The following is a 25,359-nucleotide window of genomic DNA, read 5'->3' as shown; positions in this document are numbered from 1 at the left end:
GAAAATAAAAGAAAAAAATCATGAAAAATGTGTTTGTCTTCATTAAGTTGCTCAGTATGGCAGTATCATTTAGAAATATTTCTTTCTTGGGACATCTGAGTGGCTCTGTTGGTTAAGTCTCTGACTCTTGATTTCGGCTCAGGTCATGACCTCAGGGCCGTGAGATCAAGCTCTGTTGGACGCCACACTGAGTGTGGAGCTTGCTTGAGATTCTCTCTCTCCCTGTCCCGCTTCACCCCCTCCTCCATTAAGAAAGAAAGAAGGGAGGGAGGAAAGAAAGAGAGAAAGGAAGGAAGGAAGGAAGATTTCTTTCCTTCTTAAGGAGTCTCGGGTTTTTAATATAACTGAAATAATTTGATAGATGGGTACTATAAAGGTAAAATTAAGGCTATTATTCTTATATGCCTTTAGATAATCAAATGCAATTCTCTATAAAAATAAGTTTCACTTAGCAAAATAAAAATACAGTTACCTGTTGGAAATGTTCAATCTTAGCTTGCTTATAAAGGAAAAAAAAAAAAGAAAGTAAAATAAAAAGAGGTCCTGGTTTTTTAAAAAAGTTACTCAATAGTGTTTTCCCACCCACAAGGCTAATTTTAATACAGGGTGATCATTTTCGTTTTCTACACTGAAAAGTTAGATATCAGGCTTCTCGGATCTTTAGTTCTCAGCTGTTTCCCGTCTGTTGCATTAAGACTGTTCTTCCCCTGATCCGATCAGGTAAAAATAAATAATGTTGACACTGGAGTCCTCTCACACTGAACACCAGCTTTAAACTGCATGCTCACCCGAGCGGGTGTCTCACACCTCCGTTGTCTTCCTCTGCAGGCATTTATGTCCATGTTCCAGATCCTCACCCAGGAAGGATGGGTAGACGTGATGGACCAAACTCTGAATGCTGTGGGCCACATGTGGGCTCCTGTGGTGGCCATCTACTTCATTCTGTACCATCTCTTTGCCACTCTGGTGAGTTTAGCATTTCATTTCACTTCTCTCTTAGAACCGTAGTGGGATGACCATCAACGGGCGTCAGTGGCCTAGTTTCCATTTCAGAACAAGGGCCAGAGAACCCAGGTACCTAGTTGGACCAGATGAGGTCCCTTCCAGTCTCAATTCCTATGAATTGAGCTCCTGGAAGAATACTAGATTTCGGATCTGAGAAAGGGGTCTCCATCAGATACAAGTGTCCGCATGAGGGAAAACAAGACGAGACAAAATGGGAATCCCACCTTCGTGTACCTGTTTCCCCATCTCTAAGCATTCCCGCTCTCCGTGATCTAAGAATCAAGCTGGCCTACAGTATTAGGATTGCTGCCATTATTATCATTTATCATGTAGAGGCAAGATCTCCAGTGTCACTTCATTTTCCATGCTGAGACTAAACTGAAGACAAGGCGAAGATCTCAGGGTACAGTGACAATAGAACTCCGTGTTTTGGGGCTCTGACGGAAAGAAATACATGAGAGAAAATTAAAACTCAGAGCTTCAAATATTGTAAAAAGCATCATGAAAATTAAATACCAAAACCCAGGAAGAATTGACTTCTGTCACACAGCAGATTTTTTTCTTTTCAATGCATTTCTACTAAACAGAAAGGAAAAAAAAATGTGAAATGTGGCCTTGATATATGAAGGGCCGTGATTCTCAGGTCTTTTAATGTGATCCTCAGGTCTTTTCTCCTTATAATAAAAACGTGTGTAGTTAAGAAGCAAACGTACGCTCTATTACGTTAGAAGTTCCCAGGTAAGAACGCAAAATGTTATCCTTTATCAGAAACACATGAAATTCAAAAAACAAACAAAAAAAAACAAACAAAAGAAACCCCTGCTATTATTTATTGAGAAGCAAAATATTTTATAATTTTCTTCTTAATATTTGGAACAACCAAGGTAGGTAATGCTCCCGCTTTTCAGATGATGAAACTGAGGCTCGGTAGAGTTAAGAAATTTGCCCAGTGCCAGATAGAGTGTAAATGCTGAAGCCAGAATGTTCCCACGTCTTCGTGATCTCATAGCCTGTGGTCATTCAGCCATCTCGCTGTTTGCTTAGATCATGATGTCTCCACTGTCCCTGAAAATGTCTTCATGGAGTCAAGCTCTGCCCAAGAGTCCCTAAAATAAAACAGATTTCAAGTGAGTGCAAAGTTCCCTTCCAGTTCTGAATATGAACCATGTAAGTGCTTCAGAAACTAGACGTGTTCAAGGTTGCATTTGCTATGAACAGAGCCTTTCTTTAAAAACTGAGACACAGCCGTCAAGCAGTGTGTGGGGACGCATGGTTACGAGGTGTAAGGTTCTAGGTTCAAGCAGTAGAATCACATGGAAGTAGTTTTGGCTTTTTTTCTTTTTCTTTTTTTTTTTTTTTTGCATAGGGTGACTTTTCAAATATGCACAAAAGGAAAGAACATTCAGCAGGGGAAACGGACCCCCAGCTTCCCCAGTAAAATCTGCCCGTCCTGCATGACACATGGCCCCGAGCACTTTTCAACCTCCCTTCCAGACCTTTAAGTCTCTGACATTAATTCACTCACTCATTTACTCATTCATTCACTCACTTATGAATTCAACTGTTTTATTAAGCATCTACTTTGTGTTTGAGTTCCTTTAAAACTATAGAATAGCTTGGAGACTATTGGTCATGGGCTCAAGGTAGGAGAGAGTTGATTGAAATCATCCATGAATGGTAATAATCTATCTAATTTTTTTCTATTAAAACAGTATACTTGTTTGCTATTCCCATGGCAGATTTTTCACATAGATTTAATCCTTTAGTGAGAGTCTCACACAATATGAAAGCAAGAAGAAAAATAATTCAGCCTAGTAAGCTGTTTACCAAAATAATATTTTTTCAAGTGAACTTCTACAGAGATCACTAATACAATGAAATAAAGTATTAAATCTGGTGCGTTGACTTCTTGGGCAGTCTCAATTTTCCTAATGGGGCCAAAACCATGGCACTGACAGTGGAACACTGAAATATTTCCAAGGACTCCCAGAGGCTCACCTGTGCTCCTAGGAATCCGCAGAGCACATCTGGAAAACCCATACGTAATTCTGCCTTTTCATTCTACTGAGTCAAGTATCTGCCCAAAATTTTATTGTAATTTTTCCATCATGATGTTGAAAAAGAGGTTCTAAGTTAAAACTATAAATTGAAATAATGTCTTCTTTTATTCATAATCTTTTCCAAATCTGGAAAGCAATAAGGGCACTTTGGGAAATGAGGTGGAGTACAGCTACTCCACAGCTGTAGAGTTCAAAGTCTAGGTTCAGGTTCTAGTCTGCTCGTCCAAGATGGGTGGCTTTGGAAGAATTAAACAACTTCCCTGACATCTCTGTCATGTTGTCTCTGAAGGTGAGGACAATAATGCCCCACATGCCTACTTTCTACGATTGCCCTCTCCATGTGAGCTGTAGAGTTTTGAGGATGTTTTAGCCGTAGAATGTGAGGGTGATCACAACCATCTCCAACCCTGAGTTTAAATAACATGGTGTGTGCATTGAAAGGCATGCCTTAATAAATGCTAAACATTTATTATATTGGTTCAGAGGTTTTTAATTTATAGAAGTGAAGCATTATTGATCAATCTTAAGCGTCATTCATGCCCCTTCCCAGACTGATTCCTTCATTGCCTTAACCTTTCCTCCTTTTCCCACACCTCTTCTTCCAGACAACGACTAGAATGCCTTTGGTCTGAACCTATCTCCCAGTTTTAAATCATGTTTTACTGAATTTAACATGCTAATAACTATAGGGAGACTTATTTGGTTTAATATTAACACGAGCAGCCACTAAATCATACACATAGATGAGAAGGCACACGCCAGTTTCAGAGTTGTTAAAATGTGAAAATAAATGAGCGTCTTAAAAAACCAATGAAGTGCAGTAGTCTCTCACATATATGTGTGTCCATTAAAAACAGATAGTGCCTTAGATTTAAGGTTATGATCTACAAACATTTTATACCATTAGTTTGTAAGATTCATATTAATTTTCTAGTTTGAGAAGGCTCCGCCCCAGTGCCCCGATGGCCGTCCCTAGGGGAGATGTCCTTGCATACTTTTCTCCCTACTATGACCACACACCCTGCTGACCTGATTTATACCTGATCATTGTTTTCCTCCTTAAGATCATTAGTAGCGACAATTTTCAGAATAAATAGTATCCAATTCTACATACATTCTCAGTTACTTTTGTCACCAAAGACTGTCTTTGCAATCTTTTCTTCTTAATGCATATAAAGTCCGTCTGGTCATTACTCTATGTAGTCAGGAATATACGGAATATAACGGACGATGCCATATTTGTTTATCAGCCCACCCTAGTGGAATGTTTTGCTCTCATGGTGTTGCAACTAATACGTTTGTACGTTGGGTCCACTTGTGTGAGAGTTTCTCTAGGATCGATGCAGGAAGGTAGAGTTCAGGACCCTCAATCCTGCCCAGAGGGCTCTGTAGCATGGACTGTGAGCCCATATTTCAAATCTGGTCGGCGGGCTTTCTTTAAACAGCTGGTGAGCCAAGAATGGTTTGTGCATTTTTTAATTAATATATAAGTACGCACAGAATATCATCAGTGTTGTCTCTTGGCCCTCTCAACCTAAAATATTTACTGTCTGAGCCTTCTATTTGCCGACCCCTCTTCTCAGGCAAGCGGCACTAATTCACCCTCTCAGGTGCTGAGAATCCCTGGGCGATGTTCTCACTTCTAGTTGATACGGTTAGACTGAAGGTTTTGACAGTCTCATGAGTCAGACGGTAATATCACTTGGCCTTAAGCTTGCATTTTTGCATTTCAGTAATTGTTAATAAGGGAGCACTTCTTCATGACTTTACTGGCCATCTTCATGATTCTCGCAATTGCACAGTGTGTTTTACCTGTTTTCCTAAAGGTTAGTTTGTCCTTTTAAAATGCATTCCTTGGAGGGGCACCTGGGTGGCTCAGTGGGTTAAGCCTCTGCCTTCGGCTTAGGTCCTGATCCCAGGGTCCTGGGATCAAGCCCCGTACCGCTCTCTGCACAGCAGGGAGCTGCTTCCCCCACCCTCTCTCTGCCTGCTTCTCTGCCTACTTGTGATCTCTCCCTCTCTCTGTCAAATAAATAAATAAAATCTTTTAAATAAATAAATAAATAAATAAATAAATAAATCTGTTCCTTGGAGTGGTACTTAGCCTCGGGACAGTAATCCCATAGTGCTGGCAATCCCACAGGTGTTTCAAATCTCCTCTCTGAGGCAGCCTTTTATTTCCAAGTGTCTGTGAGGGCTTTTGGCATTACATTTTGACGTGCTCAAGATGACCATTTTTTCACTTATGGTCAATATTTGTTCCAGATTCATGCTTAAGAAACTCTTTCACACCCTGAGGCAGTAAAAAATACTCTTCTCTGTCTTCTAATCGTTTTAAATCTCTGCCTTCCACTGTTAGGTCTTTAAGTAATCCTAACATACTATTTGTATGTATTGTGAGCCAGATAAAATACACTGTTGCAATAAAGCTCAAATTGGTTTTTCTCAGCCAGATTTATGTGAAGTTTTTATGTTGTGAGATATTTAGTCAGGTTCCCTGATTGTGACATCTCACGCCAAAAGTTTAACTACCCAGATTGTTATATTTACGAGTGATTTTTTTTAATGAGAACTAATTAATTCAGTGAAAGAAAATACCTCATACAACTAAATTAAATCTGATAGTTCTGCTTCCAAACTATGCTGCCCAAAAAGACTTGTCACTTCCCCAGTTCACTGGAGATTTTGCCTGGAGCGTGACCAGCAGTTGCTCGGCTTTTCCTGATATCCTCCAACCCATAGGCACCGACCGTGAGGGGGTCCATGAAGTTAGCGCCTTCTGATTCAACCCGGTTTTCCTGAATCTTAGCTCCTGGTCTAAGCACCAACCTACTTCCTGGCCAGATTGGACAAGAGCTTAATCCCTGCCTTTCTGAGCCTATAACTGGTACAGAAGTAGGACCAAAAAACACAAATCCACCAACCAACCAACCAACCAACAAATAAAACCTGTCATTCAAGACTTCATGACGCAAGGGATAGAAGGCTGTGGTTGGCTGTGGGCTCCGGTCACATAAATGAATTTCTGATTCTCAGTCATCCAGCCCTTCCTGATCTGAAACAGTTAAAATATTGACAGTAAAAACAGATGGAGACCGTTTGTGGGTTGACAGATCAGTATGTGGAGAGAGATCCCAGGCCCCTGAAACATACCCACCACGTTCCCTTAAAAACCAAACACCTAGAAGTTAAAATCTCCATTCCATAAGTCTGTCTTTGGGCTTGAACTTCATTAAAATGAGCATTTTTCTTAAATTGTATGCTTCCTTTTGCAAAATACTACAAAGTATTTTAAGCCAATCGTGGGGTGGGGGTGGGGAGATGTCCACATAAATACACAAGCTCTGCTTTATTTTTTATCCACACTGGCCCAGTGGTGCCGCACAACCCAGGGAGTTCCTGATTGAGTCTTTTCAAGGACAGGCATATGCCAAGCAGCAAAACAAGGAAGAAAAAAAAAAAAAAAAAAAAACGTTTGGCTGCAGTTTGGTTCTGAAATAAAAAACAGCAGGCTATTCCATCGCCCCCTGGGGACACCAATTTGTCAGCCCACAATGAAAATCAAGCTTAAGTGTATAGCAAATGCATATTCATAACCATTATCTATTGTCTCTTTAAAATATCTCTCCCATCGCCAGGTATGTATTGTGTATTCTGTCCTGACTGATTGCAGTTTGCTGAGTGCTTGTGAAATTCATCTTTTCCCCCACTTTTGCCAATGATTAGGGGATAAGGGCTGTGGAAGACTTACTTATCCAGTTGAAAGACTCTATTTTTTTCCCCCTTAGTGTTTTTCCATTTATTATTGTTTCAAAGGAAAGCCCTGTGATGTGAATACTGAAAGAGAGAAAATGTAATTAAGCGTTCATTGTGGATAGTCTTTTTGTTACCTTTGAAGTGCTTAAATTAACACAGCAATCTCTTGATTTTGCTTCTGTGGCGACAGCTTTCTGCGAATAGTCATATTTTGCTGACAAAAATGGGCTTCCAAAGTGTAAATTAAATAACTTGATTTTCTAGAATTCATTTAAAAGTGCATCTGTGTTGAACACATCCCATTTTACATTGCTCTGATTACATTTGACTTTTTGTTGACCTGTGTAAAAAACGAGATTGTTTCCAACCACAGCTCGCAAGACAACTTAGAATAGTGTGATTCTAAGTGGTAAGAAGGAAAAAGAAAAACTCAGGATTACAGGGTGTTGCCCAGAGGCCTGCTGTGCTTCTACGGTATGCTTGAAAATAATTTTTAAAAAAGAATTATTAATGAAGTTCACTGTAGAGAGGGGAATAAGATTAAAGGTGACATTTCAACTAATGGGCTGTCGTTAAGCTGTATCGTGAGGGAAAGAAAGTAGTAAAAGTAAACTTTAAAGAAAAAGTGGGAACGGGAGGTGTATGCAAAACAAGAACATGACTGTATGCAGAGTTCAAGAGAATGAAAAAATATAGGTAGAGATTCTCAGTCAAGAAAACCCCTTCTCAAATGGTAAGACCTCCATCTTCCCCAATAAACTGTGACTTTCAACAGTCTGAATCATGCTGACCCAAACGTTGAGTGTTCGGTAGAGAGGATGAATGGTCACATCCCAGCAAAACTGGAGGGAATAATGAGACGGGGGGCACACCTGCTTCTGCGTTCTGCAGTCTACCGAACCGTGCTGAGATGTGTTCTGGGTAGAAGGAAGGAAGACAGATAATTGTCTGTGGTTGAATGAATAAAACTTAAAACGTACCAAATATCTCACAAACTCTTAGCTCCGGAGAATCTGACTTTTTCAGTAGAGTCTGTGGAGGGAGACAAGTAGTCAGAGAAGAAAAGAGGGTTTTTAAGATTTTGTGGTGGCTGAACACCTATTAAGACAGTGGGCCAGGAACCATATAGAACCTGGAAACAGATCTCCCCAAATCCTCTAAGTTGGAAGGTCCAAATCCCACCAATATGTTGGAATGTCATTCCTAAACGTTCCAGGAACAAAATTTGCCAGATTTCCAGAGATCTGACATGTGGTATTTTTCCCACTAAGTGCATTATCAAGACTAAAAATATCTTGAGAATGGACGTTATAATCTGAGCAAACTCGAAAAATTAGGTACCTCTGATATTTTAATAGTTACTCTACACTTTTTCACTGAAATTGGTGATTCAGAATGTATCAATATTGGTCATAATATGAGGAAGTTTATAGAGTACATCAGTTGTCTATTACATCATAGAATACTTGGGCTGCATATTAATACAATGGAATGTTATAGACCTGTTAAAAGTAGATACTAGCCAAAGTATAAATATATATATATATAACATATATATATTTGAATTTTTTTAAGCATTGCATGAATTAAATACCACTGTGTTGAAAGTGTAAGTGTGTCTTAACAAAGCTCAAGAGGAAATGAAGGGCTGGACCATTAGCCTCTTTCTCCCCTGAAAGTGCATCATTGTGATGTAGAATTCTGTGCCACATTATAAATTCACATATTATGTAAATCTAAATATTAAAAAAAAAAGCAGAGCATAATTTAGAATTGGCCAAGTGTAAGGGTAAAAGCGTTCCATGGAAATGATGAAGCTCTTGTGATACTATGTGTTGGGACTATTAGGGGCGCCTGGGCAGCCAGTGGGTTAAAGCCTCTGCCTTTGGCTCAGGTCATGATCCCAGGGTCCTGGGATCGAGCCCTGCATCGGGCTCTCTGCTCAGCAGGGAGCCTGCTTCCTCCTCTCTCTTTGGCTGCCTCTCTGCCTACTTGTGATCTCAGTCTGTCAAATAAATAAAATCTTAAAAAAATTATAAAAAATATTTATTATATCAATAACATCTTAATATAAACCCGTCAACCACACGTAATGACGATAGAAAACCTTTAGGGACAGCAGCCGTGACACCTGTAGGTAAACCCTGAAGGTGAGGCTCAGACGTCAGTGTCTGGGTTAAGAATCTTCGTTCACGACCATTACTTCGACTTTCTATAAACACAGAACAGATAAATGGGGAAAACAAAACAAAACATTCCAGAATGAGGACTTGTCCCGCCCCCCGCCCCGTGACTTCTTGGGGGGCAGGAGTGGCCAACACCCAGACTGGCTTGCATCGTCCGCCCAGCCGTGCTCGGCCCCGGTCTGCGGGCGAACAATGTCTCTTTGGCAACAAGTACCTTAAATCTGACGGCGGCGGAGCTGTCAACGTCCCTTCACTTCGGCTCCTTTATCGCCGCGGTGATGGCAGCCCTATCGGAGTGTGAGACAGAACTGCAAAGTAATTCTCAAGTCCTTGCAACCGCAGCAGCGAATCCTGCCTCTCCCGCGCCTTCTATTTCTGTCCCAAACAGGCCATCAAAGCCAGACGTCCGTCGTCCCCGTATCCCAATGCTCGGCGACAGGGACCCAGCTCAGAGTCCACGTCCAGCGGGAGCTCCCGGAGGAAGCCCAGGCTGTTTCTGTGGGTGGCACATGAAGCCGCGCTGCCGAAACATGCACGGATTTTGCTCAATGAACTCAAGTTTGATGCTTTTTTAAAACAACCTTGAAATTCTCTCCTGTTGTTCGTGAATGCGTTGCCCAGACCCCTTCCCAGCTGCTTCATTCCGTAGACATGGGCTGTCAAACCACGCAGCGCCCTCGTCCTTTCTCCCAGCAAAGCCAAAGCTCCTCCTTTTTGAGTCTCACCTTCTCTACCCTGAAAACTCAGCTCCTGTCTGTACAAGAAGGAGAAACCACGGCCATCTCTCCGTCCTGCTCTGAGGGGAGCTTTTCTCTCTCCTCCAGGAAGAATGTATAAAATGACAGGTTGGTTTGTTTTTTCAAGTAACAAAATCTTACGTATTTAATAGCCCTTTGTCAACCTGTACTTTATACTGTCTAGTCACCGTGCCAATGAGCCAATTTAAAATAACTACATTATGCAAAAAAAAAATTACATTTGAAAGGAAAACAGGTAACAGAGGGGAAGCTAATGTCATCACTTAGTGATCATTACAACCTCCCTTTCACACCTCCCAGCCTCCATGGGTGGCATCTGGGCAAACTGCCACCCGCCTGTCCTCCCTCTGTGGCCTCTGGCAGCCGTGCTCTGTGGTACTTAACCACTCACCAGGGCCCTAATAAGCCACATGCTCCCAAGACCTTGTCTTCACACATGTCACCTGGCAATCCTTCCTCATAATTCTCTTCCTGCCGAAGCCATCTTTCTCCTTGGTGTCTTGATATCTTGGTGGCACAAGGTTGGATTCATCAGTGCCTTGCAATCTTCAGTAAGTAGCGTTCAGAAGACACGCTCCGGTCCGTTGGCCCCAGTCGGCTCTCAGAAGTCTAAATGCTCCGATGGCACAGAGCTGACCCTGTGATACTCTGGTTGGGTTTAGCGATCAGTTGTCAGTCTACATACCTCTGAGAGCCTCCTCTCAAACCCCTGCTCCAATTTCCTTTCATGTTCCTCTTGTCTAAGAGGAAACAACATTCTCCAGGATGGAGCTTGAGGGAGGTAGGTTGGGGGGGGTGGGGGTTGCTGTCTCCATGGTCGAGCGGAAGCCACCCTTGGGGCCAGCAGCAGTGTTGGTGCCAACCTATCTATGTTCCACACCCACGACGTGGCCTCACTTCTCATCAGAACTTGAGGGGAGGTCACCTCGCTGGAGGCCCCACGTGGATGAGGGGCGGCCTGCACAGAGTTGGAGGACTGGGAAGTTCTGAGATGAGAAGGAGGCGTGAGAGAACCCCAAGAACAAGTTTCTCTTGGTTCCCACCTGAAATGGCAGAACTTCCTAACTTCTGAGAGTTGAAAGCCAGTGTGTAGGAAAAACACTAGTGCGAGAACAACGGCCCAGGCTGGAGACCAGATGGAGAGTAGAGGGACTTGAATGGGAACCCCCAAAAGAGGTGTCCACGTCTTAACTCCCACACCTAGGAATGTGACCTTCCTGGGAATAAGGGTCTTTGCAGATGTCATTAAACTAAGGTTCTTGAAATGAGACACCCTGGATTACGCAGGGGAGCCCTACCTCCAACGACAAGTGTCCTCATAAGAAATGGATGAGGACAAGTCGGAGGAAGAAAGAGAAGACCACGTGAACACAGAGGCAGAGGCTGGAGGGATGCCGCCCCGTGCTAAAGACCACCTGGGGTTCTTGGAAGCAGGAAGGGGGCAAGGTTCATCCTCCCCTGGAGCCTCTCGAAGGAGCGTGGTCCAGCTGACAATGTGATTTTGGACAACTGGCCTCCAGAACCATCAAGAAGTACATTTCTGTTGTTTCCAGCCACCACTCTCATGCCGTATGTCACAGCAGCCCTAGGAAACTAACACAGAGGGTGTCACTGAGAATCAGACCTTATCAGGAGCTACAGAAGCTGAGATAGTGATCAACTCACCAGAGGCCCCCAAACAAGCACCCATCCCTGCCCCTGATGGAGGAACGGAGGACAGGCCCCATGGCCACAGGGCACCAGACGCTGACGAGAAGCATGCCCTTGACCTTACGCTAGCGAAAGGAGCATTTATTCAAATGTAACTGAGTTTGAAAGGACTGAATTGAATTGATAGAGCAAGATTCAGTTCTCAGCCAGAAAACAAATGGAGAGTTTATGGACTAAATTAAATTCATTTGTAGAAATATCAAGAAAATTATTTTCATTTCTCCTATCTAAATTTATGTCTGTATATTTTCATGCAGGCTGTGCCACACGCCACAGGGTTGTTGGGAGAAGATTAAATGGAAAAAAGGGTAATTGCAAGTCCCTGAGCTATTGTTGTTATTATCCGTGATAGGTCACAGACAATGGCCCCAAACTCGGGTCTCCCACCACGGTGCTCCTTCTGCCAGGCCACCAACCAACGACGGCTCAATTTGACTGTGAACTAATAGCGGTGGGTCCAATACCGTGTCCGTGCTCCTGACCAGGCAGCGTCTGACACGTGGTTGGGGCCCAGTCAACTCCCTGCCGAATTTAATTGAAGAACATAACCTCACTGTCCTTAAGTAGCCTGCCATCTGTCTGGTGTTGGGAAAATAATTAAAAATAAAATATCCTGCCAACCCAGAAAACCTCTCCACCAAGGTAGATGAGAAAGAAAACAGTTTCCTTATTGACCGCCCCAGTCCAGACTGCGGTGGGCATCCCAGACAACCTGCTGCAGAGACCCCCCCCCGCCGACAAAGCCACCTCACGTTGTGCTGGTATCCCCACGTCGCGTCTGTGTCCGCAGGGTGAACACAACCAGGCCTCACCGAGGACCTGACAGCAACATTTGTTAGCGTTCCCCCCAAATTCACCTGGTGATTGGGGTGGCCATCTGTGGTCGCTAATTATCTTCCTCCCGAAGAAAAAGAAAACGGATATCTTCCAGACGAGTAGGTGGTTTTGCGACATGGTGCCGGGTTGCTAAATGACACCCACCTCTCCTCTCCCCCAAGCCCCGCCTGAAAAGGGAAAAGGGGAGACAGATAGGGTGCTGTCTGCCTGATGTTAACATGTCAGAGAGATTGCCCCCCATCCAAGAAAATTGTTCCTGGGCTGTAAAATAAGTGAGACTTATTTTGCTTTGAAAAAGGTCTATCTACATCTCAAAGGGACAGAGGAAGACTTTCCAGAAGATGACAAGTTTTCTAAAGGAAATGCTCTAAGAAAAGGGACTTTCCCTCTTATCATCAGGGAAATTTTTTTCTTTTTAGATTTGGGTCTACCCTTTACTGGGCAAATTGGAAAACTGGTTAAATTAGGAGAGAACAGGGCCTGGACAAGTACCCGATGAGTGATGGAATTGGTGTCCTCTTCCACTGACACTGCTGTTGATGAGAATATCAAGGTCATGCAAGGGGACTAAACTTAACGGGGACTCTGAATGGTCCCACTGAGAATAATGTCTGGTTAGAAGAAAGCTGATGTATCGGTGCCTAGGTGTCCGTGGTGTAGCAGGCATGGAAGCATCAGTAAGTTTCTCATCTAGACCATTCCGTATCTTCTTTAAGTTCTGGTAGGATCCCAAACGGCATGGCTTTTAAACAGAAGGGTGTTGGCACTTGTCCCAAGGCAAGCATATATTGTCAAAATTTAATAATATCTGGAGGCTCTTTTCCCCCTTGTTATATACTCATTGAACTTGGAAAAGAGCTAGCCATTAACTTTTGCATAATAAATCTCTCTGGTACTCAAAAGTTATGACTAAATCGTCTTAACTTTCGTACTTTCATGCTTAACCATCTAATATTAACAAATGGGAGTAATTTCTTAAGAGGGAAATTGAAAGGAAGAACATAAATTAGGAATGAAAAAGATTTATCAAACAAATACGGAACTTTAGAGAATTCAAACTTGAAAAGGACTACAAATTAAATATATTTTTTAATTTTACTTTTTTGTTGCTTTCTTTTAGCCGATTTACCCATTCCAAAAAAAAAAAAAAAAGCAATGCCTTTTTTACTTAATTTGTGAAACGTGGTGAAATACAAATAAAAGGGGGAAGTCTGTTTTTCATAGAGGCAGGCACCATCAACATTCTCCAGTACCTCCTTCTAACATTCACTCTATTGTTCTTTTTTGTACCTCCGTGCACTTCTTACCCTGTACACTCTTATTTAATATTGTAATGTGAGGATTTTCCCAATGTTATTAAAATTCATGAGTGCATTCGTTATCTTGCTGTATAACAAATTATGGACAATAAGAGCTTACAAGGATAAACATTTATTTCTCACATATTTTCGACAGGTCAGGAATCTGGGACAGGCTGAGCTGGATGTTTCTAGCTCAGAATGTCTCAGCCGTTTGCAGTCAAGATGTTGGTGGGACTGCAGTCACATGGAGGCTTGACAAGGGCAGGAGGGTCCGTTCCCAAGATGGATCACTCACAGGGCAGGAGGCCTTGTCTCGTCACCACATGGACCTCACCATAGGGCCATTTGAGTGTCCCCATGACATGGCACCAGGCTTCCACCAGAGGAGGTGATCCAAGAGAGAGCAAGCTGAAAAGCACAGTGTCTTTATCACCTAGCCTCATAAGTCACCCACGGTCATTTCCATAACCTCTTGCATAGATCAGCCATATTCAGCTTGGGAGGAGGCTCTGTGAGAGTGTGAACACCAGGGGGCCCTCTTGGAGACTAGCTACCACAATGGGGATTTTTAATGACTGTGTGAATTTTATGATAGAGATATGCATAACTGTATTACCTACTTATGTAAGGTTAGATACTGTTTCTAGTATTTCATTATTACAAATAACTACCAAGCACCTTTGTATATAAAGCTTTTTAATACTTTGAATTATTTTCTTTGGATATAGTCTCAGAAGTGGGACTGTGGAGTTATAAAAACCTTTTTCTTAATTTCCATTTTAAGTTGGTGTCATAAAGCAAATTAATTTTTATATCATTTATTTCAGTTAACATATGCATTTCCTTTAACAAATTTGTGATAAATACCTTAAAATCCCTATGCAATGCTTCAGAACTGCATGTTCATTTTTCGTTTAATACATTCTATGTAGTATATATTTTAGGTAGATAGTCTATATCATATATATATATATATATATATATATATAATATTTTGATACTTACAGCATGTGGGTTTTTTTCATTGTTATTTAACCCTTTTATAGATCCTCCTGAGTTTGTTTGTTGCTGTTATTTTGGACAACTTAGAACTTGATGAAGATCTAAAGAAGCTTAAACAAGTAAGTAATGTGTGGGGAATTCTTCAAATCTGCATTTAAAAATATACGGGTGAAATGTGCTTGCAGATACTGTTAAAAGAGTTAGAGCTTCAAAGTAAAAAAAAAAAAAGATTTTAATAAGTTAAGGCAGTCTAAGTTGGCAAAATTTTCTTTTGTTTAATATTTATCCATTATCAACAGAGAAAGTTTTTTTATTGCTCTCTAATTATCCGAGGAATATTTTCATATTACTATTTTGAGTAAAAGTAAGATGGACATACTACAGGAAATTGGATTGGCCACACACTTCTCCTTCTGCCATTACATGAAGGTTGTTTGAAAATGAAATGCCTCAAGGCCAGATTGCCATTTTGCATAATTTTGTGTAATACTCTTGATCATCATCATAAACATATTAAGCATCAACTTGCCTGACCTCTAGACACTAAAAGAGAATTTAGTCTTGGTGCCCATAGTCATTATAAGAAATGGAATAGAATAAGCGATTAGCTCTGTGCCCAGTTATGTGTGAAAACAGATTGGATATTATAGCATTGATAATCACACTCCCAAAAAATGGAAATGAAAATGTGTGAAGGTTATGCGACTGATGGCAGAACCATGACAGGCGTGATGGACCGTTCTCTCAGTTTCTGTTGCGTGGAAGGACTTTGGCTTAAATATTTGGCTGTGTCAAAGAGTAGAGACCCTTTGAGAAGTAGAGTTGGTGAGAGAAGAGGACACTGGATAAGGTATTCTTTCTTTATTAAAATATAGTTGACCGTCAATGTTATATTGGTTTCAGGTGTTCAACGTAGTGGCTCAGTAATTCTATATATTATGCAATGCTCAACATAAATGCAGCTGCCATCTGTCACCATACAAAGTTATTACAATGTTATTGACTATATTCCCTATGCTCTACTCTTCGTCCTCATGGCTTATTTATTTTATAACTGGAAGTTTGCACCTCTTAATCTCCTTCACCTATTGTGCTCTCCCCCACCTCTTCTCTGGCAACAACCAGTTGGTTCTCTGTACTTATTAGTCTGGTTCTGGTTTTTGGTTTGTTTTTGGTTTTTGGTTTTATCTGTTTATCTGTTTATTTGTTTTGTTTTTTAGCTTCCACACACAAGTGAAATTATATGGTGTTTGTCATTCCCTGTCTGCCTTATTTCACTTATCATGATACCCTCTAACTCCATCCATATTGTCACAAATGGCAAAATCTCATTCTTTTTCTGCCTGAGTAATATCCCACTATATATATATATATATATATATACACACACACACATATTTGTATATATATGTGTATATATATACCACTTCTTTATCCATTCATCTATCAATGGACACTTGGGTTGCTTCCATATTTTAACTATTGTAAGTGCTACAATAAACATAGGGTCACATATATCCTTTTGAAGTAGGGTTTTTGTTTTCTTTGGGTAAATACCCAGTAATGGAATTACTGGATCCTATGTTAATTCTATTTTCACATTTTTGAGGAGCCTCCATATTGTTTTCCACAGTGGGTGAACTTGTTTTCATTCCTACCAACAGTGCACAAGGCTTCCTTTTTCTTCACATCCTCGCCAACGCTTGTGGCTTGTGGTGTTTTTGATTTCAGCCATTCTGACTGGTGTTCCGTGATGTCTCATTGTGGTTTTGATTTGCGTGGTCTTGATAACGAGTGATGTTGAGCATCTTTTCATGTGTCTTTGGCCATCTGGATGTCTTCTTTGGAAAAATGTCTATTCAGCTTCTCTGCCCATTTTTTAAACAGATTGTTTGGGTTTTGGGGGATGTTGAGTTGTAGAAGTTCTGTATATATTTTGTATTTAACCCCTTATTCCACAGATCATTTGCAAATATCCTCTACCATTCAGTAGGCTGCCTTTTCATTTTGTTGATGATTTCCTTTGCCGTGGAGAAGCTTTTAGTTTGATGTAGTTCCAGTAGCCTATCTTTGCTTTTGTTTCCTTTGCCTGAGAAGGGAGGTAAAATATTCTTGAATCGCCCTCCCCAGCACTGCAGAAATAATAAATGGGATGTTAACAAAGAACCAAGGCTACAAAACAAGTCTTACCTGGAATTCAAGGGAGGCCCTATACATTCAGAACTTTCAAATTGCATCTGAGTTGTCTTTTTAATGAAGGCAAACACATAACGTATTTAAATGGTTTTATTGTCATTTGCATATCTTAAAGTCACTTTAGGCATTTTATCTTTGTATTTTTTATCTCCAAAGTCTGTGCTTTTAACCAAAGGCAGTGGATAGAAGAAAAAATATATATTTGATAAAAAGGATGCCCACTGTGAGCATATCAAGGAAGGATTTAAGTGCTTTCCTGTCCTTTAACTACACAAGCAAAATGGCCCTCTGGGCATAGAGGAAATGATTTCTTCCAGACCTTTTCAGTTGCAGCAACAGTGACAGGTTATTCAAATGAGAGTTGGGAACTTCCTTTATGCCATAGATGCAAATGCTTTATGCAGCTTCTAGTTATGGAAATACAGAATTAGTGAGTTCAGAATTGAAACTAACCTCATCAACCCAATAACTAATAAAAATCTGCTGTTGTATAACCACATTAGTCCTTGCTTTACAAATCTGGTATTTAGATGTGGGTTTTCCTGTATGCCATGTTCACTCTGCATAGACTTTTAATGTCCTCTAATAGAGGCATATGTATTGTATGGATAAAATGAAAAATAGTCTATTTTTTTTTAATGGGTGATACAGCCAGGTTCAATATAGTCTTAAATAACCACTGGCCAACTAAAATTCCATATAATTCCAGCCCACGTTTATAGAATAGTTTTTCCACCAGAAAGAAGTAAACTAAATCAGTATGGCAGTTTCTTTTCAAGTTTATGAATTCAAATATACTAATATTTGATGTTTTGATATTATATATAATGTGTATATATATATACACACATTATATATATTATATATATTATATATATATTAAATGTGTGTATATATATGTATATATACACATATATATGTATATTATATATATATATACTTTTTTATGGAACCTCCAAGAGAAAAACCAACAATAATTAAAAATCAGGACTTTAATTGACATCCACTTTCTTCTTGGACTCTACAGTTTTAATAAACTGTATGGTGCTTTGTTTTGAGCATCTATCATTAGTTACAAAATGGCTTTTATTTAATCGCTTGTGGTATATTAGTGACGTTTTATATTTCTGGAAATCCTGTACACCAGAGCTCATTATCCAATTATGCCAGCCTGTAATTTGAAGTATCTTCTTTGAATATTTAGAGATCTTTGAACACTGAAAATCCCCACCATAAATAAAACAGCAAACTCATTTTCATTAGTAGTTTTCACATTGGACTAACACTACCTATTAAATTCACCTATTAATTCATACTTGAAACTCATCAAATACTATCATATTAAATTAAAATGTCCTATTTCATTTTCTTCCATTTTGTATAAGCATATTTCGTTTCATGAGTTTTTATGAATTGTATAATTTTTTATATCCCCCCCTTATTTCCAATGATCTTGGCCTTTGAAGTGGGGCTCATCTACATACATAGTTACAAGAATATACCCCACCCCACCCCCACACACGCATGCACTTTCATACACACATGCATATAATCATGTGAACACCTGAAACGTTAGCCTGTCTCTCACAGCATCTTTCAGACCGCCAATAAAATTGTTACCTAGATTATTCATTTTTTTAGTTTTCTGTGTGCAGCCTCAGTCCTTATGGGTTTAAATGCAAACACTCTATTTTTATTTCTCCGAGATAGAGAACAGAATGAGAAAGATGTAAAAAGCATTTGATTTTCTTAACATTTTAAGTTCCAGACAACACTGTATACTTCATAGTCTGTCTTTGTTCAGTACAAACTTATTTTTCATCCTTTATCCTTTCGCCAACTAATCTGTAGTTTCTTACGGCTCCAGTAATATTTGTCGGACTCATTCAAGCGCCAGGTGCTATATATTTTCACTAATCTGAATTTCACAGCAGCCGTATAACGTAGGCATTATTAATATATCCATCTTACAGATGAAGAAACTAAGGCACAGAGAAGTTAAGTAACTTACTTAAGGCTACACAGCTAATACATGGCTGAGTTAGGATTTGCATCCAGGCAATTAGGACCTAAAGCCCAGGCTCTATTACTGAGTCACAGAAAAGCTATATAAATACCAAACATGAGTCATACCTTTTGTGGAGGCTCACTCATAGGACTGTTAATTACTCATATATAAGTGACATAATATGATTATATTTTAGATGACAGAAACATTATGATATTCATGAGATAACCATTGCTGTGAGAGGCAGTTTTCTGAGGAATGGAGGTGAATTAAGCAAACCAATCATTAGAAGTATCCAAAATAGTTCTCGTTTTCCCTGGAAAAGCAGGTGATCTAATCAGAGCCACTGGAGTTAGGACTTTTGCAGCAGGTAAGAGCTCAAATGCTTACCATTCACTCCAAATATGGCAGATGCTGCCCAAGAACCCTCTTCTCTCAGTGACCTTCTGGAACAATGAGCCTCTTCAGACAATGACACAAGATGCTTGCAATATGTCACATTTCAGTGAGGCCTCTAGAGATTAACATATTTTATTATGATGGTGGTAAAAAAAAAAAAATTGTGTTAGCATGTAAATGTTGGTTCATAGACATTTTTCAAGAGTAATAGTAACCAGTGCAAGTCACCTCTAAAATGAAGAGGTTAAGTATGAAACACTTTAGATGTGGGTTTTCCTGTATGCCATGTTCACTCTGCATAGACTTTTAATGTCCTCTAATAGAGGTATATGTATTGTATGGATAAAATGAAAAATAGTCTATTTTTTAGAAGGAGAAAGTCTGTTCTCATGCTCAGCAGAGGAGGAGATATGACCCTGAAGATGGATGGGATAGGAGGGAGCTAAAAGTTACGGGAAGACAATAGAATGGAAGAGAAGCAGGAGGACGTGAAGTAGGGAATTAGGAAATCATTCAAGATATGAAATTAACGGAAAGAGCACAGACTATGAGTCTAACCCTGTGACGAAGGGGGAGCAGTGGGACCAAATCCAGAGTCAGGAAAGTGACCAATCAGGTTGCCAGATGGCAAAGGACACCAGAGCCCTTCACGGAGAAGCTCCCTGAGGCTAGGTGCCTTCTGCATAACCCATTGTTGGTGGAATCCTGGAATCACATTCTTCTTAAGTACACGCATGCTACATCGCTTTTTCCTGTTGCTTTCTGGTCACCTCCTTGCCCTTTGAGACAGCTGTTACCACCTGGGGACTGCCAACCTGCAGAACTTTTCAGGGGAAAGTGTAGGGCTGGCCGCCATTTTTTTTTTAACACTTCAGGAAGCCTGGAGGGACTCGTTCATGCACCCGATGTAAGACCAGACATGCTAACTCAAATGCCAACTGCAATACTTTTTGCTGGAAATCTGCACATTCTCGGTGGCAGTGCAACTTCCCTTATGCCAAAGTTTTGTTGTTGTTGTTTTAATGGGATTCAGAGGGGCACACTAACAAGACTCCTTGCCAACACATTTTGAGAGTTTCTAAAGTACATGTTCCCACCAGCCCCACTCCAGCCAGTATGACCAGGACTGTGCCTTGAACGCCACTAAGGTAGTTTTCCTTTTGTCATTCTTCAAGAGAAATAATGTTCTAAGAAACTGTACTAATGCTGCTGCATATGAAATTCATCTTTTGCTTTCCCTCTGTGTTGCATATAAGACTCAACTGATTCCCGGCAGCGATAAAGCAGTAACCATCATTTCATGGCTCTCATACCTAATTAAATAAAGACCGTGCTTCTCTTTTCACCATTCTGACACCCAATGCAGGCCCTGGAGATGGAGACAGATATAGATACAGGTTCATATATAGATAAAGACAGAGGCATATAATGGTTTTCTACACAAGATCAGAAAATTGACTAGAAATGAGATTGTGAATGGGTAATTTGGCTATTGAGAAGCCAAATCAGTTTGCATACAAGCTAAAAATTTCCTTGACCCAGTGCTGTCCTCCAAACAGTAGTAGGAAACAGTGACCTTGGTCCTCAGTCCCCATAGCAAAGACACTGGGGGATAAAAGTGGAGTTTTGCAAACTTCAAAAATGAAGAAAATCCTCACAGCTTTAATGATTTTTGCAAATTCAGTGCAAGATAGATATAAAGGGTTTTCTTTCAAGCAGTATAAAATTCATTAAACTATGAGGGAAAAAAACCCACAGAGAAGCCTCAGGGAAAGAATTGTTGAAAAGGGAAGTATAGATAGTCTATTTAGATTAAATTCAAAACTCTGAAATTAAAACTGTTTCCCCAGTGCTATATCAAGGTTCATTTGAATCCTGGTTCAAATTTGATAATGTTTGGTCTTTGGTGGTGTCCACTATTAGTGAGGATGGACATGTAAAGGAGCCTTTCTATCTTATGACTCTAAGTTTTTAAAAAATTATATTCCTTTAAAATATGAGGTCTAGGAGACCATTTCTCTTTAACCATACCTGGAAGCTTTCATTTTCATCTCCACTTGGTGTCTCTATGAAGGTCTTTACAGAGGGAGGGCAGTCGTACAAAGATAAGTGTTGGGCAGTGTACCACTCAGCTCAGAACTGGTTGCTGTCTCCTGATCTGGGTCAGGCCTTCAGTCTTCTCAGTATTTTGCCCATGAGTGAGTGAATTCATTCAACCTAGTATAACATAAAGGAGTGACATAACTCTGTGATCCTAAATATCACCCATTGAAACAACCTCATGCAAGGTGCTCCATATTAAATTTTTGGATTTTATGCTAAATATTAAAGACACAGAAACTAATGCTCAAAGGAGGACATTTCTTGCCCAAGTTCATACAATTTGTAGGTGCCCAAGTTGGAATAACATGGGCTCTCTGATTCTAATCCAGTGTCCTCACCAAAGGACATCATGATGCATGCTCAGAGAATCAGTTCCTTCATTCATTTTGAGATGCACGTCTAGAAAGTAGGTTGGACGATGTGCTTACATTTGTGGATTATCATCTTCTCTTCCTGTGGGTATATAGATTGAGGGTCAAATTATAATCAGGATATAGTGTAGGGAGCCAGGAATCAGTGTGTGGGATGGGTAAAGGAGGAAGGCTGCTTGATTCAAATACGTAATGGCATAGGCTAAGGTCATATGAGGTATCCCTTTTATAGATAGGATGCTACTATTCAGAGATGAGATCTACCTGTTTCATAATCCTGGGGTCTGACTACTTCTCTTCTGTGGTCCAGAACATAATGATGACCAAAATATTATTCCTGCCTTAAGGTGCTTGTGAGGTGGTGGAAGAAAGTGACATGCAAACAGATGCTATGAGAGGCTTGAGGACACACAAGAGACACACACAACTTTAATGATGAGATCAGAGGTGTTTTCTCACAAGGATGGTGTAGACTGAAATCTGAAGTAATGCCTAGTCAGGTGAAGGGGATTAGGAGAAAGTGGCAGAGGAAGTACACTCAGGACCAAGAGAACAGCAAGCTTTTTCTCTGGCCAAGAGGATACAGTGGTTTTCTGGAGACCACTAGAAGTTTACTGTGGCTCAAGCGTTGAGCAAGGGAGAAATGGTGTGTTGGAAAAATGAGCAGGGAACTGCAGGTGAAAAGCTATGAGTGGTGAATGAGCATTTAGGTATTGTCTGAAAGGCATTTAAGCCCAAGAGTGACATAACACCCCTTACATTCCAGCATCAGCATGGGAAATGGACTGAAGGGGCCCTAGACTGATGATTAGGACCATTAGTCCTGAGCCAGGCAGTGATCACTGCCTCAACTAAAGGCAGCTGAGACAAGGGAACATATAGGGGTGGTGAAATACAGAGGGTAAGATTTGGTGATTAGTTGGAAGTAAAAGAAGAGCAAAGGTAGGTGACCAGGGTGTCACTTGGTTTTCTAGATTACCAGAGGTATGCCAAGATGGAGAGAGCAAGAGAAGAAAGAAGGGGGGGGTGGTTTGTTATATTTAGGGGGAGGGAGCTGGCCACATTTACCATGAGATCCCTGAGAGATACTTATGGGACAATGTCTGTGGGTAGATAGAAGGTTTAAATCTTAGGTAGAGTCTTAGGGCTGAAAGACATTATTAGGGAGGAGCAAAAGTCAACATGCAGGTGGTAATTTAAACCTTTAGAAGTCTTAAGTTTACCATGGTTCCTGAGAAACAACACATGAATTGTATAAGCCATAAGGAGGAGCCTGAGATATGATTGAGAAGTCACAGCCCAAGAAGGAGGAGGAAAGTCTAGAATGTTTGTCATCAAATCCGAAGGTAAAAATATTCCAAGAAGGAGACTGTGGTCAACAATCTCAGATTTCAGAGAGGTAAAAAAATGTCACCATAGAAAACACTTCTATCTGTAATAACATCAGGAAGAATGAAATATTAAGGTGTAACCTTAGCCAAAGACATTAAAAGGTTTCTTTTTTTTTTTAAGATATTATTTATGTATTTGACAGACAGAGATCACAAGTAGACAGAGAGGCAGGCGGGGGGTCGGGGGGGAAGCAGGCTCCCTGCCGAGCAGACAGCCTGATGCGGGGCTTGATTTCATGACCCTGGGATCATGACCTGAGCCGAAGACAGAGGCTTACCCACTGAGCCACCCAGGTGCCCCGACATAAAAGATTTCTACACTAAAAATGATAAAACATCATTGAAAGAAATTACAGAGGACACAAATAAATGAAAAGACATCTATGTTCATGGACTGAAGAATTAATATTGTTAAAGTGTCCATGCTACCCAATGTGATTCACAGATTCAAAGCAATCCCTATCAAAATCCTAATGTACTTTTTGGCAGAAATGGAAAAAAAAATCCTAAAATTCATGTAGACTCTCAAAGATCCCCAAACAGCCAAATAAACAAACAAACAAAGGCCCAAAAAGGACAAACTAAGTTGAGACCTCATACTCCCTCATCCCAAAACATATCACAAAGCTTCAGTAATTAAACAACATGGTACTGACATAAAGACAGACTTATAGATCAGTAGAACAGAAGAAGGAGAGCACAGAAATAAACAAACTGTGGGTTGCTGGGGGGAGGGGGGTTGGGAGAAGGGGGGTAGGGTTATGGACATTGGGGAGGGTATGTGCTTTTGGGTAAATTGGAAGGGGAGATGAACCATGAGAGACTATGGACTCTGAAAAACAATCTGAGGGGTTTGAAGTGGCGGGGGGGTGGGAGGTTGGGGTACCAGGTGGTGGGTATTATAGAGGGCACAGCTTGCATGGAGCACTGGGTGTGGTGAAAAAATAATGAATACTGTTTTTCTGAAAATAAATAAATTGAAAAAAAAAATTAAAAAAAAAAAAAAAGAAATAAACACTCATGTCTGTGGTCAAATGATCTTCAACAAGGGTGTCAAAACCACACAATGAGAAAAAGAAAATCTCTTTAATTAGTGATGCTGGGAAAACTGGATGTCCATATGCAGATTGGACCCTTACCTTAGATCATATACAAAAAGCAACTCAAAATGGATTAAAGAATTTAATGTAAGACCTACAACTATAATACTCCTAGAAAAAAACATTACAAAAAAGTTTCATGACATTGAAATTGGGAAGTCATAATAAGTCATTATTTATTGGCTATGACATCAAAAGTACCCATAACCAAAAAAAAAAAAAAAGAATAGACAAATGAGACTACATCAAACCTAAAAACATTTGTGCATAAAAAGGAAACAATAAACATGGTGAAAAGGCACTCTCTGAAATGGTAGAAGATATTTGCAAATCATATATCTGATAATATCCAAATGTATAAAGAATTCTACAACTCAACAACAACAAAACAGGTAGCAAAGGACTTTGCACATTTCTCCAAAGAAGATGTAAGAATGGCCAAGAACCATATGAAAAGATGTGCAGCTTTGCTAATCATCAAAACCACAATGAGATACAATCTTGCAGTCATTACAGTGGCCACTATTTAAGAAACTAGAAAATAAAAAGTATTGGCAAGGATATAGAGAAATTGGAACAGTTGTGCACTATTCCTGGGAATGTGCAGCCACCTTGGAAAACAGTATGAAGTTCTTCAAAAAAATTAAGAATAGTTATGATCCAGCAATACAACTTCTGGGTATACATCGAAAAGAATTGAAATCAGGGCCTTGAAGAGATATTTGCAAACCCATGTTTGTTGCAGAATTATTCACAACAGCCAAGAGGTGGAAGTACCTCAGAGCTCCATTAGCAGGTGAATGGGTGAAGAAAATGTGGTGTATACATACAATAGAATATTATTCAGCCTTAAAAAGGAAGGGAACTCTGACACATGCTACAGCATTGATAGACCTTGAGGACATTGTAGTCAGTGATGTAAGCCAGTAACAAACAAAGAAGAGCTATATGATTCCACTTCTCAACATTTCTAGAGGAGTCCAGTTTACAGAAACAGGAGGTAGAATGGAGGCTGCAGGGAGCCAGGGGAGGGAGCCAGGGGAAGTTCAATGTCTACAGAGTTTTAGTTCTACAAGATTAAGAAGTCCTGGAGGTCTTTAGTAAAACAAGGTGAATGTACTTAACACTACTGAACTGTAGTACTCTTAAAAATGAATGCGATTGTCATGTGTTTTT

General features: G+C 40.2%; 1 protein-coding gene across 3 annotated transcripts in view; it reads left to right on the top strand.

Annotated features, from left to right (window-relative positions):
- The window catches only part of NALCN (sodium leak channel, non-selective), a 316,125-nt gene that overhangs the window by 191,015 nt on the left and 99,751 nt on the right, over positions 1-25,359 (top strand). For 2 of the 3 annotated variants that reach the window (XM_044250048.1, XM_044250050.1), the window contains exons 14-15: positions 829-966; positions 14,660-14,734. In XM_044250048.1, coding sequence (XP_044105983.1) covers positions 829-966; positions 14,660-14,734 — 213 coding nt within the window. The remainder of the gene's footprint in view (positions 1-828; positions 967-14,659; positions 14,735-25,359) is intronic. The other variant, XM_044250049.1, reaches the window with a different exon arrangement.

The sequence above is a fragment of the Neovison vison genome, chromosome 5 (assembly GCF_020171115.1).
Source record: "Neovison vison isolate M4711 chromosome 5, ASM_NN_V1, whole genome shotgun sequence".
Taxonomy (NCBI): Eukaryota; Metazoa; Chordata; class Mammalia; order Carnivora; family Mustelidae; genus Neogale; species Neogale vison.
Note: the sequence above shows the minus strand (reverse complement) of the source record. Positions and strands in the feature narration are given on the sequence as shown.